The 16,197-nt window shown below is 31.6% G+C and overlaps 2 protein-coding genes across 2 annotated transcripts; one reads left to right on the top strand and one right to left on the bottom strand.

Annotated features, from left to right (window-relative positions):
• The first annotated feature begins 987 nt into the window (after positions 1–987).
• Positions 988–9,119, top strand: LOC130816136 (OVARIAN TUMOR DOMAIN-containing deubiquitinating enzyme 11). Its single transcript, XM_057682778.1, has 10 exons — positions 988–1,251; positions 1,392–1,603; positions 2,139–2,212; positions 2,960–3,014; positions 3,617–3,691; positions 4,683–4,756; positions 4,831–4,879; positions 5,439–5,523; positions 8,435–8,491; positions 8,593–9,119. The coding sequence occupies exons 2-10, from the start codon at positions 1,421–1,423 to the stop codon at positions 8,634–8,636; spliced, it is 696 nt and encodes a 231-aa protein (XP_057538761.1). The 5' UTR covers positions 988–1,251; positions 1,392–1,420; the 3' UTR covers positions 8,637–9,119.
• Positions 9,120–10,472: 1,353 nt separating this feature from the next.
• LOC130816134 (uncharacterized) lies at positions 10,473–14,980 on the bottom strand. Its single transcript, XM_057682773.1, has 2 exons — positions 14,559–14,980; positions 10,473–10,883 (listed from the first exon to the last, which is right to left on the bottom strand). Exon 1 carries the CDS (start codon positions 14,907–14,909, stop codon positions 14,568–14,570), a length of 342 nt encoding a protein of 113 aa, XP_057538756.1. The 5' UTR covers positions 14,910–14,980; the 3' UTR covers positions 10,473–10,883; positions 14,559–14,567.
• Between the last annotated feature and the right edge of the window lie 1,217 nt (positions 14,981–16,197).

Genomic DNA, 16,197 nt, shown 5'->3' with positions numbered 1-16,197 from the left:
TAACTGATTTGACCAATTAAGTATTGATTGCTTGAGTAGATGTTAAGCCGACTATTTAAGACAGCTGCTGTAGAGAGATTTGGTAAAATCCAACTATGAAGTTTTCTATGGTCAAGATATACATTTTATCGATCGTTCAATTCATGGATGAAAGAAAAATCTAGTGAACCCATTTATAATTTTTTGTTATATTCAAGGATTTCTCATAGCCAACATGGAAGGCAAGTATTCAAAACTATGTGCATTTTCATCAAGATGGCCCACAAGATCATCATCCCTCAAAATCCCAATACTATGTCCAAAACAATATTATGATTCCCATGTTTAAGTGTGCATCGAGCAAAGAATAAGCAAATCCCTCATCATGAAGTGCATCCCTTTCTAAGCCCATCAACAATATTATGTAGTTTTCACTTGCATTTTTTTTTTCTCTTCTTCTATTCTTCCTTCCCACCCTGTTCCTGACCGTTTTGCAAAGTAGGTTCAAAAGTGGCGTAATCCACATGTCCGTGTTTGCGGCATCGAGGGAAGTGTCATATGCTTTATTCGTGAATGTTTTATTCGTGAATGTTGTCGTCCGATTATTCAAACTAAAAGTCAATAAAAACGATCATACTTAAGTGCTTGTTCGAGCAAGGATGTTCTTGTTCGAGCACTGGTGGTCAATAATTTCAATGTTCTATGAAAATTGCCCCATTAGCAATTGGTGGGAAATTTAAGAAAAGCAAGTAAAGTGGTATTTTATGGAAAAGTGAGAGAAATGTATGAATGAGATGTAAATGCAAATTAAATGTATAAATGAAAATAAAAAAAGTGTGAATTATAACCAAAAATAGAAATAAGGTAAATTTAATGGGACGAACTAAAAAGAAAATGTAGTAAATTTCGTGTGATAAAAGAATTAGAATTCTGTATTTGAAGCATAAGCACAACAAAAATCTAAAGCACTCCATTTGAGCACCATATCCGAGTATTTTTAACCTAATTAGCAAAAAATATACCCAAGTTCTTGAAGTCGGTATCATTTGCAAATAATGCAAATTAGAGTATCCCATAATTTTGTGGGTCTTTTGACCCTTCGAGTCATGAATGTTGACAATTTTCAGCCGCCATTGTTCCAACCTCAAAAGTCAAAATAGATAAATAAATGAAGACGTATAAAAACGTCGAACCCGTACAAATTATTTTCCTTTTTTGACGCTTCAACTCTTCTTCGTATTTGCTAGCGTTTTCATCAAGCTTTTCTACCAAGTAAGTGTCAGAACCTTGGTAGCGTTCTGTACTCTCAACTACTAAATTATATAAATGTATCGATTTTGGTTTCCAAATTTTTGATGTTTTCCTATGCTTGAAATAATCCTTGCAATTTGGTGGTTTTTTTTTTTGTACAGTTTTGATTTGTATTATTGGTAAGTAGTTGATGATGGATATTATGACTGAAAATCCTGGCAATTCAAGTACAAGATCGAGCTCAAGTGTTGATTTGAGTTTATCTGATACCGAGGATGACCATACAATTGCCCAATTGTTGGCAGAGGATGAAAAATTGAGTAATCCAGGAAATCAGCTTGCCAGGAAGCTTTCTCATCTGGACTCAATCCCGGTATAAGTTTTAATTCAATAATATTTGGCTATTGCTACTTTTGGTTTAAAGTTCTAACTATTATTGATCTCTCTGGAAAGGAATAGTTATGAATTGGGTGCTTGTTATTGAATTTCAGCGGCTGGATGAATTGGGTTTGTTTGTTTGTCTATTGAATGCGAAATTATGCCCTACTACTAACTATGTTAACAAAAATGCACAGAATGGTACTAGAGTGTGATTAGAGGCTACAGAATTTTCGAGAAGATTAAATATGCATCCTAACTTATGTGTGACATGATTCTTCTTGAGATTCCATTGATTTGTACGTGTAGTTGAAATTTGAGTGTTTTCGGTAATCATATGCATGTTTTAGTATATAAGATTATAAGTTTATAAACTCTTTTCCTTAATATGTGGTTCTCCTAGTATATAAAGTTGTATGAATTCCTCTATTGTCTGAAAGTTAGCATTCTACTTGTTAATGCTCTAAAATTCTAGTTGTCTGTGGACTGGTCACAGTTTACCTCATTGTGAATTATTGCCTGTTTCGCAGCATACACCTCGAGTTATCAGCGATATTCCTAATGCGGATGATGCAACCTTTGACCATAATCGGTTAGCTGACAGGTTGTGGCTAATCCAAGGCTGATGTATTTTCTTATTTATGTGAAGTTGTTGATAATATTTGCTATCAAGTGTCAATTGAAAATAACCTTTGTTATCACTGAGAAGGATAAGGTTGCGTACATCTGACCTCCTCAAAACCCACTTACGCGGGAACCATTTTATGGTTTGGGGTACTGGAATGTGGTTATGCAATTATGTGCCTGTTTTGTCAAATATGACAAAATTCCATGGTACCTTACTACCTTTTCACCACCTTAATGAATGAATGGAACTTAAAGTAAGGTCCTACTTGTATACGTGTGTTAGTCATACTTGCATGTGATGTTACAATGGTGGATGTAAAATTTTGTTTCGCAATTGCTCTTTAGCATGCCCGAGTTTTATTAATTTCTTTATTTCTTTCACAAGGGTAAGGTTATTTCTATCTGATCCTCCAAACCCTAACTAGGTGGGAGCCACTTATTGACGTTGGGCTAATTTAATATTGTATACATTTTTATTAAGCTTTTTAGATTTCTGCTGAAAAAAAGAGAATTGTACGTACACTTCTCATTTGATCTTATGTGTCAACTTTGCCCTTTTATGTTAATCTGAATATGCTTGGCGCTTTCGTGAAGTCAGAAATTGGAATCACTTTTGATGATTCTTAATAAGTTTCACCTAGAAGGAACCTTTCATATTGGCAATTTATCATGTATATGATTTACTTTTTCTCCTGTATTTGAAAGATTTAATCTTTGAATTCAGATTAAACACATATGGTTTGGCTGAACTACAGATCGAGGGAGACGGTAATTGTCAGGTTAGGTTGCTTGGATTTTGCTTTTCTAGATGTTTCACTTAAAGGATTGCAGTAGTTTTGTAAATATCTAAGATTCTTACTCTCCATTTGCCTTTGAAGAAAAAGACTTTCATTTATTGATTAATATATTTATTTATTTAATTTTTTGGCTAACTAAATAACTTTATAGTGACTAAATTAGTTTAGTTTGAACATTAATTTTAATTTTAAACCCAAGCTAATTAAGATGTTGTAAATTTTACTAAACCTGGTTTAACTGAATTATTATTTTTTTTGTTTTTATTTAAGTTAAAGTTGTGTTAAGAATATAATTCATTTGTCACGTCTATTTATAGAATTAATTTTTATTTTTTCTATGCTCGCTATCTAAGAAGTAAGAACTTAAAGTAATAAACAACTCTTCTAAATCAGTTATTACAAAAATAATATTAAACCTTATAAATCTCTTATAAGTATATCAACATGAGTATTATAGGTAAGAAATATGATATAACACATGGTTTTCTTAGACTCGGAGAAGGCATATGGTAAGGTATCTAGAGAAGTACTTTGGTGATTTATGACAAAGAAGGGAATAACTTAAAAATCAATTTTCTATACAGTTTCGAGCATTAGCAGATCAGTTGTTCCACAACCAAGATTACCATCGGCATGTGCGAAAGGAGGTAGTCAAGCAGGTCAGCTTTGCAGTTCTTCTGAAGTTTATCATAAATCATAGATCAAGTAGATGATGTAGATTACAAGATAATAAAAAAAAAAAAAAAAGAACCCTCAGTTCACTTGTACATTAATTGCCATAACTTGTACATAGATAAGATATTACTAAGAGAGGGCTTGATTTTTATTTGATAAAGTAAATATATTAATAAAAATTGAAAGTATACATAAGGGACAAGATATCCTTTCCATAAAACTATTTACAAAATAACCCTCAGTTCACTTCGATAAAGATCTCCCAGAGAAACATAATTTAAAAATCCAAAAGCTTTCTTCCATAATGATGCTAAAAAATTAATTTTCTCCTTGGCAAAAATTGGTCACTAAAAATACAACTATTTTGTTCTAACCAAATTGACCAAATGGTAGCCAAGAAACGTGTATTCCAAAGCTTACGTAGGATATTGTTAGGCTCAAAGCCATAAAATTTCATCCTCAAGAAATCACAAATGTGTTGTGGAGGGAGGCATGGAGCAATCTAAGATTCCTCTTTGATGAGAAAGAGTCTATCCCACAATCCTCTATCATAATCACACTGAAGAAATAAATGATCATTGAACTCCTATCTTCTATGGCACATGACACATTGATTAGGGTTGAGAGCCAAATTGGGACGATGAGTCTGACTTTTCTATTGTGTTTAGTTTGCCTAGAGCCACAAGCCAAGCCAACGTCCTAACTTCAAAAGGCGATTCAGCCTTCCAAATAAAATCGTCTGTCATTATTACGCTTGTACAAATCTACCAATTTGTATGGTTCCTTTACTCTTCTAATATTACTGGATTGTTATGAAAGGTCTAGGACTTGAGAAAGGAAACAAAAAGGCACCTCTACATGACAAATCAGAAAGTATCTAATAGGAAGTACATACTTTTTAGAAGAATTATGTATAATTCACATGAAGATTCAGTCTTCTTTACTCTTATTGTATTTTTTGAATATGTTATTCAGCTAAAAAGCTTCAGAAATTTGTATGAAGGTCATGTGCCAATGAAGTATAGACGCTACTTGAGGAAGATGAAAAGGTTGAATCTGTGACATCGATGTAAGCTTTTCATTAGCTTTTTTTTAACCATTGCAAAAATGTTAAATGTTGCAGGAGAGGAGAGTGGGGTGACCATGTGACCTTGCAAGCAGCAGCAGATCGAGTAAGCAAATATAGAAAGATAGGATCTGTTGTGTTCATTAATTTTTCCTATAGATTTGGTGCGCCCTACTTTAACTAGGGTCATTTTTAGCAAAACTTGACTTGAATTGTTGAAGTACATTCTCCAAACAAGGGGATCATTTGGTATATATATCTATCATATATTTTTGGTATACTTGACACTTTCGTATTCTCTATTATTTTATTATTCTACATATTCAGGTACATTGTCCCAAAAATGAGGGATCATATGGAATGGAGGACCATTTACATTAAGATGAAAATTTGTTGGAACCATATGCATTAGGTAAAAATTAGTTGGGGGACCGGTAGATTTGAGGGATTATTACACAAAAAAAGTAGAAAAGAATATAAAAGAACATAACTTTTAGAAGTAGAAAAAATAAACTAAAACACTAGGATACCTATCTAACAAATAATTTTTCTTGAATTTGAAACCATTAGTGAACTAAAAAAATTTGTAGAAGTTAATTACATGTTTATATCTTTTGTGACTATCCAATGGTGCTTTAAATTTAATGCATTTTCATTGTTTGCAGTTTGCAGCCAAAATTTGTGTGGTCACCTCTTTTCGTGACTCTTGCTATATTGAAATTTTGCCTTTTGACAAGAAGTTCCATAAAGGTAAAGTACTTAAGAACTCTCGTTTTGATCCTACTTTTTAAATTTGAATATTTTTCATCCTGGAAAAAAAGGTTTAAAATAAGGAGTTACTGGTTAGGAACTAGGTTACTCATACCAAGTCAAAGTGATTAAAGTGCAACAAAAATATTGATCACTTTTATTAAAAAAATTCCAAGTTATAAAAAATATATGAAAATCAAACAATGTTGTTTTACTATGAGCTAACACTTAATGTGAAACAATAATGGAAAATTTTTATAGTGGTTCATTTCTTGAGATGAATGCAGCGAGAAATAATAAGTTATCTATCATCATCCACCTTGATTACGTTTGAAAAGTGAATGGGAAATGCTTAAAGTTCAAAAAGGAGAGAAAGGTTGAAAACTTATGTACTCTTTTAGGATTGAAAAGACAAAAGTATAAGGACATTTGTATAAATGTAGGGATTCTCTTCTTCCCAAGCATTAATATTTTATTTATCTAATTATAAAGAATAGAAATGTAGGGTTATTTCTGGTGAGTGATTGCCGCTTATTGTCGGTCGCGTCCGGATAGTACAAACTTAATCACATTCCATGATCATGAACCTAAAATTTTGGTATTAAGGCTTAAGCTTTGTTGTTGAGAAATGTATGGTTATTAGAAAATTAATACAAATGACTCAAATGAAAGTAACTGAGATAAGTGTTTTATTTTTATTTTATTTCTCTCTTTTCATTTCTTCAAGATATCTTTAAGGAAGTGCAAACTAAAGAGGGGTTACACCTAGTTTAGAGTTTTTGGAGGCAAGTATTAAACCCTTAGGAGAGCAAGAGAATTTGGAATGTCATTTTAGCAAATGCATCTAAGGATAGGTGTTGTGAATGGGATATAAAGGAGCTCCTTCCAAGTAAGAGTTTAAATTTGTTAATGACCAAGACGTAATTCATAGGATTAAGTGTATGTGACTCAAATGAGAGGTGTGACTAGAATATTATGATACAAAAGTGTCTCGCTCATGCTTAAGGGAATTTTTTATGTAGACATTATTATGGGTAGGAATATTGAGCTTTAGAGAAGATCATAATTGGGTGATAGGGGATAGTCATATACTCATATGTGATTGTATAAAAGGATGAGGGAGCAAACGCTAAGGAATAGAATTGGAAACTAGCGCATAAGATTTGGTTAAAAAAGTACTCCAAGGCACAAGGTGCGAGCGTTAGAACAAATGCTTTTCATACTCCAAACAAAACGCATAGGAAGAGGTGCAACAGAAGGCACACATGCCCACCTCTAATGTTCAGACGTTGGGTAAAATAATTTTGGAAAACATAATTTGTGCTTTTTGCTATGCTTTTTTCTCAAAAGATCCTTAGCTCCTTAGGCTTAGGGCCAAGATGCTAGCCATTGAGCCGTAATGCATCTCACGCTCTTTAAAACTAAGTCATAAGATAGATTCTTGGAGCTGGATACAAAGTATCTAAGACAATATGGAAGAAAATGGAATTTTGAAGATCTTAGACAAGGAAGAGGTATGATGAATATGACTTTGATTATTATGAATAACATAAATAATTGAGATTTGCAAAAGCATATGACCGCATATGAGAATGAGTGAAGGAGGAAATATGTGTACAATCACTAGAATTGTTCTCTTAATTATTGTAGATATAGTGCGAGCCTACTAGATACAAATGAGTGAAATATAATTTGGTAGCAACAGTCTCCCAAAGTTACTTTTTTTGGTTCGTGTTAAGGCTTTGATGTTTTTGTGGATCATCTTCTTTGGTTATACAATATTTGTTTCACATGCACAAGAATTTTGTTGACACATGACTTAACAACTGGAGTAATACAGATTAGGGTACATAATGTGCTCATGAAATCTTTATGTTCAAACATGAAACCATCGCAAACAAAAATCATAAATTTATCATTTAGTTCTCATTGTTGATTGTGTACGATATCATTAATATTTGTGTACAATATCATAAATGTTTGTGCTTGCATTTTGTGCTTGACATTTTGAACTTTAAATAGCTCTAAAAATCATAAATTTTGTTCTCATTGTTGAATGTGTACGATACCATTAATATTTGTGTACCGCAGTGCTTAATGAACAAGCTTCTTGATGTGTATCTGTAAACTGAAGTCTTGCAACTCAATTTTCCCTGGTTTCAGTATAATGATTTCTAAGGACTTGACTGAATACTTTTAATCTCTACTCACCTTGTGATTAAGGTTAACTCACCTCAAAACAAGTATTTGTTTACTATGATTCACTAGAATGGAAATTAAAAAAAGTATTTCCGAAAATTTACTTTTCTATTTTATTTTATCATTTAGTATTAAATACACTCCTTTTTATGGAAGTAAAATAGTTATTGCGTCCTTGCTGTGAATTTGGTTTGTTTGTTTGTTTACTCAAGTTCACAGATAATAGTGTAAAGTATACTTTACGAGGTTTAGCAGCAGTGATAGCCTTCTGATAATACTATTACAAGACACTGTAGTCTGTATAGTCACTTGCACAATACAAGGCAGCAGTATCATTTTGGGTCATACACTATATTATGTAAGTTTAGCGAGTCAATGCGGAAAAAGGCGGTAGGATTTTGTTTTTGGGGATGGTTCATGGTCCATGTGTGGGCAGAGGAAAGGCCGAAAGGGGATGAACAAGTGTATAAAAAGGTAGCATACCATGAGAGGCATTGGGCCATGTCTGAAATGATACTTTACGAGCTACAAGTGTTGTGAGCAGGTCGTTAAATCCTTCTTTTCTTAGTTGTGAAAAGTAAATAAACACGGGACAGTATTTTACAGTTGCACAATCAGTTACGCTGGCTTCTGAACTTTTCAATTCATCCGAAATTAGTTGACAAGTAATTTTAGTCATTGTACCATCTTACTATTGCTTTCGGCTTTGCAGAAATTTGGCTGAGCTTTTGGAGTGAAGTCCATTATAATTCATTGTATGACGCTGGAGGTAACGTGTATCTTAAACTTCCATTCAACTGTTTCTTGTATTCTTTGTGAACATGACGTTCAACTCATATTAGGTTTTGTATATTTATAACTTCTTAACAGACGTACCAAGCAGGGCACCCAAGAAAAAATATTGGCTGTTTTAGAGGTTTCAACATAGTATTGCTGCGACTAACCCTGCTTGAACCATTTTAAGTTTCACCACCGTCATGGTTCAAGGGTTAGTCGACTCGGGACACCGAGAAACTCTACTACTGTTGTGACGCAAGTTGACTAAATGCTCACTACGCAGACATAATGGATCTATTGAGACTATTCATAATGTGTCGATGCCAACTGTATGTACGACTTTAAAATCTTAGTGAGGTCTTACTTATTGTATTCAAGTTAACTCGTTTTTTTTCTCTTCGTTTTCTAAAAGTTGTAATATATGTAGCCTTAAGAACCGAACCAATCATATACATTACTATTTAGAAAATGTTATAGATGTGTAGTTAATACTTGGTATCTTGTTATATTTAGCTAACTTGTAGGCTGGTATTAGAGATTTGTAATAGCTAACGAATGGTTACTATTTACTAACAGTATCTTCTTTTTAGTCTTTCTTATATGTAAAAGTGGTTGGATGATGATGTCTTTAGGTGCAAGGTATTCTTAGTTACTTTATGTTTGATGAAGTATTAGTTACTTTATGCTTTTTTACACTATTTAATGTGTTGATTTAAAATCTGTTCACTTCAATTTATTTTTTGAACTTATTACTTATTCTTATTAGAATCAGATCATATCAGATCAGATCAGACCAGACTAGATCTATTTAAATTAGATTAGAGAAGTTCAGATCAAACTAGATCAGACCAGCTCAGATCAGATCAAATCATGATCACTTATTATTATTATTATTATTATTATTATTATTATTATTATTATTATTATTATATTATTATTATTATTATTATTATTATTATAAATTATTATTTTTATTATTATTAATATAATTTTAGGTGTTATTAATTATTATTTCCAATTAATAATAATAATAATAATAATAACTTATTATTGAATTAATTGATAATATAGTAAAAATATATTATTAAATAGTTAATTAATAATAATAATAATAATAACTATTATTATTATCATTAATATTAATTACTTAATTAATAAAATAATTTATAAATTAATATATAAAATAATCATTTTGATAATATAAATAATGTGATAATATTATTATATTAATTAATTAATTAACAATATTAATTTGATTAATTAATTAATGAATTAAATAATAATAATAATAATAATAATAATAATATATAAATGATTATTTAATAATTAAAATAATGTTAATGACATTATTATTAATTACTTATTTAATCAATTAAATAAATTATATTAATATTTATCAATTAATTTCTTAATAATAATAATAATAATAATAATAATAATAATAATAATAATAATAACTTTACGAAATCAAATAAGATCAGATTAGATCATACCAAATCAGAAAGATTCAGATCAGACCTTAGTAAATTTAGATTAGATCCAATCAGATCAAAAGAAGAGAGCAGGCCCTTAATCGTTAATATCTTTAACTACACATAATAAAAAAATGTAAAAATTAATATTAAGAATTTTTGAATTAAAACAAATCAAAGAAAATTTCACTTAACTATATTTTAATTTATAGATTAATTAAGACCGATTGATAAATAGTGTTTAAAAAGCAATTATTGCAAAATGTTTAGAACAAAAGGAGTATTTTTTTAATAGAATTAGATCATCAATTTTAGATAAAATTTTAATTAGACCAGATTAATCAAAGAAAATATTAATAATAATATTTTAAAAAATCTAGCTGCATTTTCCCCCTTAATTAATAAATAATTTAACATTGATAATTTGCAACTATACACTAATGTGTTAACTCTGTATTCCTCTCAATTTGTTTAATTTTCTATTTTGGATCACCATCTTATCCATTTTGCCCTATTTCCTATATGAAAATGAGCTTTCCCATTTTCTTTCAATCAAATTTATCTGACGTCTGAAAGTTTTGTGTATTATTTTGTGTATTATATTGAATCGAATCCTCATCCAACGTATTTCAACCACTTTTTTTTGAAAGTTTTCATGATACGAATGTATCGAATGATTCATTTTGAACCATAAAGTGAGAGCCGTTTCTTATAACAATACATGATGAACTGGACGGTTGCATGAAATGTCTACATTTGTTTCTATAAATCAACTAAAGAAGCTGATTAAAGCTTCGGTGTCTCCTCCATATTGAGTATTCTCTACTAGCTAAGGTTGCTGATACATAAGCACATCCAGGTGAATCTGCTATATAAAGCCTCAACAAGCCTTCCGAAAGACACGCATCAACACTGCATCAGAGCAATATGTAAGACATCACAGAATTTTGATAAACATTCCTCTTTTTCTGAGTACGAGACGGCAAAACATGAAAATAGGTCACTGTAGATCGACAAATGCAAGAATTTTGTCCATGCATTTAAATCGAACTGAACTAGTTTACACATGATCTATGAGACAATACTCATATTTGAACTAATAGCAAAATTCATAGAACAGTTTCCGTCTTCTTGAACAAAATTGAAACTGATACAAATCTTGTAATCATTTATAATCATAACTATAGGAATCCAAGAAATAATAATTGTTATGAAGTGACCATATATCACTTTAGCTTCACACATAAAAGTGACCAGACTCCATGGAAGCAAAAGAAGGAGAACTATCAAACGGTGAAAAACAAGATGGCAAGTAATTTCAGTACAGAAAAACCACTATTAAATCCTTCCAATTTAGAATAAATACCAAAAAAATTCACATCTCAATTTCACCAATAATTTGATCAGATTTGCAAACTGGCTACCATCAAGGTATCTCAAGAGGTACTTGCTCGGGTCGATCTAATACAAGAGGATATCAAGGAAGAAGAATACCAAGTTATGATTAATTCAGCCACCCCTTTTAAGAGAAGTTGGTGGTTGAGATCAGATTTTGTGCAGTAGTTGGAGACAAACCTGGTGGTGTTTTAAGTAGCTTGCTGCCAATTATGATGATGGTTGCAGAGTTTGCGACCACTCCCAAATTAATGATGGGTCACTGGAGGCGAGGTGGGAGAGAGAAAGATTGAAGAAAGAACACTGGACAACGAACTTGCAAGAGAACTTATAGTGGTGATGGAATCAGGTGGTTTTGGCGGTATTTGAGAGTTTTGATGACACAGAGAAAAAGAAGGTGGCAGGTGCTTTATAGTGAACGAATCTAGTAGTGCTGTATGGTTTGGACAATACATTATTGTGGCTGTTGTCATCAAGGTAACTCATGAATCACAACGGCTTTGGAAGGGACGTTGGACTGATTTTTATTGGGCTGAAGACAACAAATTCAACCGAAGTCATAACTCTGGTGTGGTGGAGAAGAGAAGAGTAATTAATTCCTCATTTTGACGAAGAAAAGCTCACAAGAAATGCTAGAGGTAAGCCAGTAATTTTCTTGAACAATGGCATCAATGATAACATCATGTCTTTGGGAACCACTCACATTACTCCGTCGTATGTGACACATAATTTTAATCACACTCATTTGTACACTACTCAACCTTATAAGCCAACTCAACACCACCCAAGATACTGAAAAGTGACCGTAATGTTGTCAACTAATCCATTGTCCCACTCATTTCACTATAATACCCCCAAAAGCTCTCACACTGGAAGGAGTTGTAGAAAAATAGGATGATAGAGTATATATTAGTAACCGATTGAGCCATATTTGTGGGAGGGTATTCATGAGGAGTGGTGGATCTGAAAGCTCCAAAGGGAGTAAATAAGGAGGCTTGAAGAGGTAATTAAGTATTGGATAGTGAAAAATGGAGAGAAAGGATGACGAGACAAGGAGGTATTCCAATATTCAAATTTTTTGTCTAGATAACAAAGTCAAAGACGGAGAAAAAAGAGGAATTCTATTATTTCAGAAACAGATCTCCATAAAAATGGAGCAATTTGGAAGTTATTGGCACACTCTCTTCTCCACCTTAAATATTTCTCGCATCATATCCAATCTTCTCAGTCCTCAAATTATCTCTCCCACATTCTATACATCAAAAGATAAAAATCAGGTAATATTTTCTTCTTTAATTGTTTCCACGGTGCATTTGTACTCTAAGCAACTTCTTGCACAATCACTCAGTTCTTTCTCCTCCCCTCCTTTTCTCTCTTATCCAACAACAACGAAGCCTTAATCCCAAGATGTTACGTTAATCAAAACAAATTAACATAAAAGATCATCTTTAACAATTCACATCTTTCTCCACTGCTTTCCAAGGACATGTGGATGAGATAGAGATTTTTTAACGTGAGAGGAGAGTTTTGGATAGAGCCTCAGAAAAATGGAGATTTCTTTTAAGCGAGATTCTTTGGTTTTGGTACTAAGGGTCACCTATACATTCTTTGGAATATTTGTTTCTTCGCCATTCTTTAGTCTATTTGGATGGAAAGAACTTGTATAATTTTTTGGAATAGAGCTCTTCCTTTAAATGTTTGGGAGAGAGCTATGTTCCTAGCCACATTTTGGGCTATACTAAATCCAGTAACTCGTTCCTAGATTTTTCTCTTGATGATCTTAAAAGGAATTAATAGAGAATCTTAATGTAATTTTCTAGTTCTTTTATGGGATGCCTCATCCTATTGTTGTATGTTGCTCTTCAATTATTAATTAAATTTTTCCTTATTAAAAAACATTTTATATCTTTCATTCAATCTTATCCAACACCATATGCTCTTCAAAAATCATTCATATCCATATTCCTCCCTCCATCAAAGTCATCTTTGGTCTATCACTTCTCCAACTCTTAGTTGCCACACATTATTTAACTAGTGGAGTTGATTTTCTTTTATTCATCAACAATACAATATCTAACACATCTAACATCGGTGATATATTTTCACTTTTATCTTTTAGCATATGCCCACACATCCATCTAAACATTTGTATCTTGGCTACTTTTTTTGCTATCTTTAACTTCATACATTACAATTGCATAATATCCCTAGTTGCTCTCCATTGAACCACCCACATTGAACCAAATGATTTGCATCTTAGTCAACCCCAGATTGAATTTCTTCTCTCCACTTCCCTTGTCCAAATAAGAGAAATGTTTTTATTAAATATCCGAATAACAATTGTTTCCCTGTTTCCACCCCTCCCCTTTCTTTCACCTCATCCCCCCTCGCACTACTCTTCAATCCAAACATGTCCATAAAGTATAATGATGTCAAAAAGTTTTTAGCCGAGCAATTAAGGTAAATGAAATATGTTAACATTTTAAAGTCCTGATGACATGGATTGTGATTCTTATGGTCCATAAGGCTTAAATTTCTTATGATTGGAAAGTTGGGACTTTCTTCACGTGCTCGAGAAAAAGGGAGGACTACGGCTAATATGGATTTTGAGAAGTGTAATGGGTTACTTGTAATTGGTAAACCAATATACAGTAAGACCTGTATGTACCGATCTTAATGTAGAAAACAATCAAAATATATAAAAGAAACCATCGAATAATGAACCTCAGAACGTATACTATATATGTCAAGGACTAAAATAAGGCCATGTCAGGGCTTGATACAGCCAATATACAAAACCTTCTGAACCAATATGAGGAAGGTTATTGCAGAACTTGTTTAAATCGCTAACAGATGGTTTCCCCCAATTTCTACTAGATATCACCAGTTCAAACTAGCAAATATTCAAAGATTCCTAAAAAGCTTGCTTCTAGTGGACTAGCATCTACTTCACCACAACATAATGCTTGTGTCGAGAAAAATGTAAGCCAAACCACAATAAAGAATGCATTAAATTAATTAATGTTTCTTACAGAGCACAGTGAATCATTTCGACCTAGAATTGCCCTATCCAAATTGATAACATCTTATTCAGTCACAAAATTGAGTTGAAAGGCAGCAAATCGCAATCTCAATCACAACTATAATTAAGAGTACAAAGATCCAAAGTATTCGAAATAAAATAGGGTTTACCTTGATGGTCTATTTACAATAACGATCAGCCTTCTTCTTAACACGATCATCAAGAGCTTGTTCGACAGAGATGGAAGAAGTGGACTTAGCTTTAGGATCATAACCAAACTTTTTGGCCTCAACAGGGAAAAGCTCCTCATATTTCATCTTCTTAGCCGCATCAATGGTGTAAATGAGTTCACTAGAAGGGGAATCAGTAGGTTGTTGAAGAACATCAACATCTGATTGATGTTTGTTTTTCTTCTTCTTTTTCTTCTTATCGATAGCTTTACTGCCACTGGCTATGGCGGAAATTCCACCTTTGAAAGTTAAACGACCACCTTTCACTCTTTCGTAAGGGTTATCAGACATCTCAACACTCGGTTTGCTCTTTAAGTTTTTCAGTTGAAGCCTGAAAGTACTGGGTAGTACTGTAGTAGTTTAATAATTAAAGGATCTATTGTCCGTTTCTCGCACACACGATCTTAAATATAATGTACTATTAACAATATGGTAAGTAGGCTATTAGGTTAAATTTCTCGGTAGGAATTAAAAATATTGTAAATAGACAGTTTATATACCTTTTTTGGTGGGCATTAAGAATATTGTAATTTGTATTAACAATTTGTGTAATTTAAGCTTATATAAACAAGCATTTACCAGTAATTTGGAGGGATTGATCTTTTCTCCCTTTTTCATTATGTTTTTATTTGTTTTGATAATTTTGCCCTTAGACATTTTCTAAATATATTTTCAAACGAGAGACACTAAAAAAGGGAAAAGTCGTATAAAATATTTGACTATCTAGTTCCAGTCACATGTTTTGTGCTACTTTACTTTATTTTTTTTGTTATTTAAATACTCCATATTATTATTATTATTTGTTTAGATTTAATTTTTGTTTTTATGTTTTAATTTATTTTGTGTAATACTAGTGATTAATGAGCAATTAGTTTTGTTTAAAATTTATTGTAAAAATTACTATTATTTATGATTGTTGTTTTAAACATTATTGTGAATACTGAATATTGATTACTTTGATTTGAAATTTATTAGTTTTTGTTAAAATTTATTATTATGATTATCATTATTTATCGTTGATATTAGCAAACATTATTAGATAAATGAAAATAATAAATAAAATGAAAGATCGATTTGAACATGCAATGTAATATAATATCTTTAGTTAATTTAAGTTAATTCAAATCGATCAATATTATTTGACTAAGCTATGAAAAAAAGTTGATATCTTTAGTGAACAAAACAAAAGGAAAGAAGGTAACTTTGTGTCTGAACAACAAGAACAAGAATATGAAGATGAATTTAATTGTGCCTTTTTTTTCTTGCAGATGTCAAAATTAATGATGATGACAATGATGACTTCTTCTTTTTTGATGGAACTTAAGATGTTCTTGTTAATGCACCATTTTCTTATTCTCACTCCCTTTATAGTCAAATACTAAAAGAGCGAAATAATTGATTTTTATTTTTATTTTTATTAAATCCGATTAAAATTTAGAATTTTAATGAAATTATATTTGGGCTTGCCTTAGTTTTTGTTTATGGGTTTTTGTTTTAGTAAAAGCTTTAAATTTTGGGATGAAATCATATTTTTCTTTCTCTTTAAATGCAGCTGAAAATTACAATGCAGTAAAGATAA

Source organism: Amaranthus tricolor, chromosome 6 (genome assembly GCF_026212465.1).
Source record: "Amaranthus tricolor cultivar Red isolate AtriRed21 chromosome 6, ASM2621246v1, whole genome shotgun sequence".
In the NCBI taxonomy this organism is placed as follows: domain Eukaryota; kingdom Viridiplantae; phylum Streptophyta; class Magnoliopsida; order Caryophyllales; family Amaranthaceae; genus Amaranthus; species Amaranthus tricolor.
This window is presented reverse-complemented; position numbering and strand designations above follow the sequence as displayed.